General features: G+C 35.9%; 2 protein-coding genes across 2 annotated transcripts; both read right to left on the bottom strand.

Annotated features, from left to right (window-relative positions):
* Window positions 1-1,047: 1,047 nt before the first annotated feature.
* Window positions 1,048-1,764, bottom strand: LOC123703005 (leukocyte surface antigen CD53-like). Its single transcript, XM_045650874.1, has one exon. The coding sequence runs from the start codon at window positions 1,762-1,764 to the stop codon at window positions 1,048-1,050; it is 717 nt and encodes a 238-aa protein (XP_045506830.1).
* Window positions 1,765-2,138: 374 nt separating this feature from the next.
* On the bottom strand, window positions 2,139-2,927 carry LOC123703004 (leukocyte surface antigen CD53-like). Its single transcript, XM_045650873.1, has one exon. The coding sequence runs from the start codon at window positions 2,925-2,927 to the stop codon at window positions 2,139-2,141; it is 789 nt and encodes a 262-aa protein (XP_045506829.1).
* Window positions 2,928-4,894: the final 1,967 nt, after the last annotated feature.

Below are 4,894 nucleotides of genomic sequence, written 5' to 3'. Positions count from 1 at the left end.
AAAACACTAGGTATTTAAATATTTCAAATCGAATGAAATAAGCTTTACAATCAAACTTCAGAAAAAACGTTATGAATTTTTTTGTTGAAATTTCCACGTGTAACTCTGCAACACGTTAAATTTTTAAAGAATGGGCTATCCAACACCTAAAGAATTTTTCAAATCGGACCAGTAGTTCTTGGGATTAGCGCGTTCAAACAAACTCTTCAGCTTTATAATATTAGAATAGATTAAAAATAGATAATTAAAGTACATACGAATCTCGTCCAGTCGCTACATAACATTTATATGAAAATGAGTTCTAGTTTGAAACGAATTTACTAAATTTATAGGCCTCGGTTCATACAAATTTAATCTAATTTATCAGTTCAGGCATAAATCATTTTCTAATAGAAATTCGTATTCGAGGTCATGCCCTATTAAAATTCAGTTATATACTAATGTTCTAGATTAGCTTGGTAATTTGATTTATTCGTTCTTTTTATATTTTTAAATATACAAAATTGATAAAATAATCTCTATAATTTACTAATTAAACAAGGAAGAGCATTTCTTTGCTTTTACATGTAATTTCTGCTGTATCTACTAAGATTATAATATGTATATCCAAAAAATGCATGATATTAATATTTCGTGCAAAAATTTATGATTAGATTTCAATTTAATAGTTTTAAAATTTGTGGTACAGAGATAGATTATAGCTGTAGTAATATAAATAAAAACACATAGGAAATGTAAGATAAGCCTTTATTCTTATGTTTTACATTTATGGAAATAAATTTTTAATTACACAAATAATTATGGTTATTTTATTTATTCCATACAATAAATACACATAAGATTGGAAAAATCTAGCTCCAACTAATCGAAAAGTAAATCAATATTGCCAAAAAATTCGTCTATATTATACATAAAGTATTCCATCTAAATTGTTATTATTAACTAGAATAGTAGGTACTGAATCTTTAGCCTAGGGCTCCCGTCTAGGTTTCACAATACCGCCCTGAGCCAAGACTGTTATAATTACAATTGTGATTCCACCATCCTTTATCTTGTTATACTGGCCTTACGAAACAAATTTGCTAGTTTAATAGCAAAATATACATCAACTAAATCTACTAAACAAATGAATAATGAACTACCAGCGACTACAGAACTAATCATTTTAGTATAATAAGAAACAGCGTCAGCACAGCCTAATTTTTCGTTAACTATAGATGTACAGGGTGTTCCAGTAACATAATTACAACAAGAAGATGGTAGTTCATTCGTGTAGTTCTTGTAATCACTCGATGAATTGGCTCCACAACAGTTATATAATTCTTCCACTGTATTAAACGGTGTCCAGATTTTCTGATACGGCATTACTTTGTTAAAAGATTCATACACAGTTTTCCGAATGAATTCGTCAGAATAATCACTGTCTACATATATGAATATTAGGGTAGATACAGTAATCTGGGCAAGTATGAGCAGAACTAAAAACACACAGTATATTTTTATTCCAATCTCGCTTCGTTTGTTAACTGCCAATAATCCAGAGAAGCCAAGTGTCACTGCAATCAAGCCAAGGATAAAGAACGCCCACGGTACGATCTGTGCCCAATAAACAGCAAAGTCTGTATAATGATCGACATTTGATACATCCAGGAACTGATATTGTATGACAAAGAACCATAGGCCAGCTAAAATTGTGGCCAGGCCGTGCACGCCGTATATAGCATTTAATGAATATAATATTCGAATTATGGTTTTCGAGCTCATGTTGACACGTCCGCTCTGAGCCGTGGTCGGTAATTAAATGAGGATTTAATTGGTTTTAATAAATGAAAAATACATTGATTATAGAAGTGATTTGTTTTTAATTAATTGGCTATTAAAATTGAATTAGTATTATCTTGGCCACCTGATATTATGATTTAGTAGCACGTAATTCATTGTCTTTGTTATTTTTTCATTACAACTGTCCATAATCCTATTGTGAAGGCATCATTTATTTTGTTTTACACTAGAGAATTTTGATAAAAATAAAATTTAACTACACAAATATGCGAAACACACACATGTATAAATATCACAAAACATTATTTTTTAACTAATCTTTAACTCACCAAATACAATATTATTATATATCAAATCTAATAACCAAGGTAGGTATGTATATGAGGATCACTAACACGATCGTTCCCAAAAAGTTTATTAGCCAAAAACACATGAGCTATTTCAATCAAACAGATGAATAACAACGTCCCAGCAAACTCCGAACTAATCATCTTAGTATAATACGTCACAGCATCACTACAGCCTAATCTTTCGACAGCTATTTCGTTCGTAAAGTCACATGGACTACCATAGTATACATCACAACAAGAAACTGGTAGTTCATTTCTATAAAGAAGATAATCACTCGAAGAATTAGCTCCACAACATTTGTATAAATTTTCAACACTATTAAATGATAGTAAGGTGTCCGGATCATTCAATGCCTTGTGAAATCCATTGTTCACTGTTTCATGAATAAATTCGTCTGTATAAACTCTGTCCACGTAAACTATTAACAGCGTAGCGATAGTAATCTGACAAAGTATGAACAGAATCATCAATACACAGTATAGTTTTATAACGAATTCCTCGCGTTTCGTGGCTTTAAATAAACCGCAGAATCCTAGAATCACGTCAATTAATCCGATGATGAAAAACACCCATGGTACCATTTGCATCCAAAACAAATTTAAATCTATATCGTGATGAGGTTTTATTAATTCCACGAACTGATACTGTATTATAAAGAACCATATGCCAACTATAACTGTGGCGAGCCCGTATAAAACGTATATAGCGTCGAATGTGTATAATATTCGAATTATTGTTTTCGTCTTCATGTTGAGACGTCCGCTCTGCACCGCGGTTGGTGATGGAATGAGCATTTAATTTGATTATGAAATAATTACCCTAATTTGTTTTTAATTATTTGGTTTTACAAATGTTATCTGATAGAGACTTGATTGACGGGAATTTATTTTAGCAGGTCTAACTAGTATTCTGTAGAATGCATAAAATAAAAAAAGCGTGTGTGTCAAGCACACGTGTCAGAAGTGAAACTTAATTGTCAAGATTTAAAGATACCAAATCAGATGGAAAAAGCAGACGGGCTAGTTAGAAGGATAGTTTAGTCTTGGCCAGTCAATCAATGCAATTCATTAAATGAATGAAATGAAAAAGTTCATTAAATGTTAAAATCAGACGGATTAGTTAGAAGTATAGTTTATTTTTCACCGCTCAATCAATGCGTCCATTAAAAACTAACAGTATTAAATAGAAAATTGGTCAGTTATTTGAGCCAGTTAAAACATCACTCAGACTATGCAATAATTGATTTGGCGGTACAAATGATCGCGTTTTGTTTTAACAACTAGCGACATACGAACGCAGTTAAATAATAATAATAATTAAAAGGGCGTAGGGATGTGACGACCCCATCGCCCACGGTTGGGATATCTATTGTTTACGTGATAATAGATATTCCACCCGTGCAATCAGTCAACCCGCAGGACACCTTGTGGCGGGGTGTCGGGGAGTAGCGACCCCGCGGGAACCGAGTGCTCCCGGGGGAGGCCCCTGTCTTCATCTCCGGCTTGCCTTCACCGGCCGGTCGGAGTGAAGCCTGACGAGGACAGGACCCCCACCTCTGGCTTGCCTTAACCGGCCGGCCAGAGTGGAGTCGCGAGAGCTTTTAGCTCGAAGGGTGGATGCGAAGCGTAAGTGGCGAGTGGGCACGTGATGCTGGACCCTCAGGGAGCGCGTGATCGGAGTTTAAAGTCCAGGGACGCCTCTCCACCCTTAGCTGCTCACAATATGTTGCCCCCTAGTCGCACTATTGCAGCGACTTATTTCGGGGGCCCATACAGTGAGAGGGCGAGTCACCACCTGCCAACATATTTTTACTTTCTTTTAGTAGAAAGGCAGGTGCCATAGTTTCCCATAGTCCCCAGTACCAGTCCATTTAGCATCCCAATCCATAGCCCAATTATTAAATTTCCATACCCTGCAATAGTTCTACATCGGCCGCGGACTGCCCAGGGCTGTATCTCTATAGTGCAGTTATGGGCAGGCTGCGGCTGGTGTCCCACAACACATTAAAAGTCTCTAAAGGGCCTCTGCGTGTTGGATCCGTGTCCCCACGTAAGCCTTCCAAAGATCCGGGTACCGTCCTTCTGGTGGTACCCGAGTATTATGGAGAAGAGAAACATAATAATAATTCATTTATTCACTGTAACATCAATGGTCCACTTGTTAGTAACAATATTCTTATACCTATGTTAGTAACAATACATAATTTTATTCTAGTCAATATAATAGTGCTTAATTTAATTTTGAATTATATTAATTTTCAGTTGATAAAAAATTCATTAACAATTACCATTAAACAAGAACATAAAAATTAAAAACACAATACTACTTATGATTTATTATTAGAACTTTACGGAAGTGCTCCAAAATAGGCGAATCCACCTTATCGCACAACACTTTCAGGATGCTATTGCTGCTGCCGCGAAATCTTTTCAGCAAAGAAGCAGTCTTTTTTCTTATTAGCGCGGGAAAGCTGTCAGTTTGCGCTTGAGCGAACATACTCGAAGCTGAGCAATATCGCGGCAGACGCAACAGCATCCTAAATCCATTGTTATACTGTACTCTAATAGCCCTAAGAGCTTTATCTGTATAGTTGCACCACAGACTGCCCGTGTAGAGAGTTTGGCAATACGCCTTAAATAAAGATATTTTAGCCTCCTCACTACAGCGAGCAAATCTGTGAGCAAGCATGTTACAGCGCGCCGCCAGCGCTCTACGTTCTCGCTCAATGTCTAACCGATCTTGTTGGTCCTCAGTAACATAG

This window comes from Colias croceus, chromosome 25 (assembly GCF_905220415.1).
Source record: "Colias croceus chromosome 25, ilColCroc2.1".
NCBI classification, from domain to species: domain Eukaryota; kingdom Metazoa; phylum Arthropoda; class Insecta; order Lepidoptera; family Pieridae; genus Colias; species Colias croceus.
Note: the sequence above shows the minus strand (reverse complement) of the source record. Positions and strands in the feature narration are given on the sequence as shown.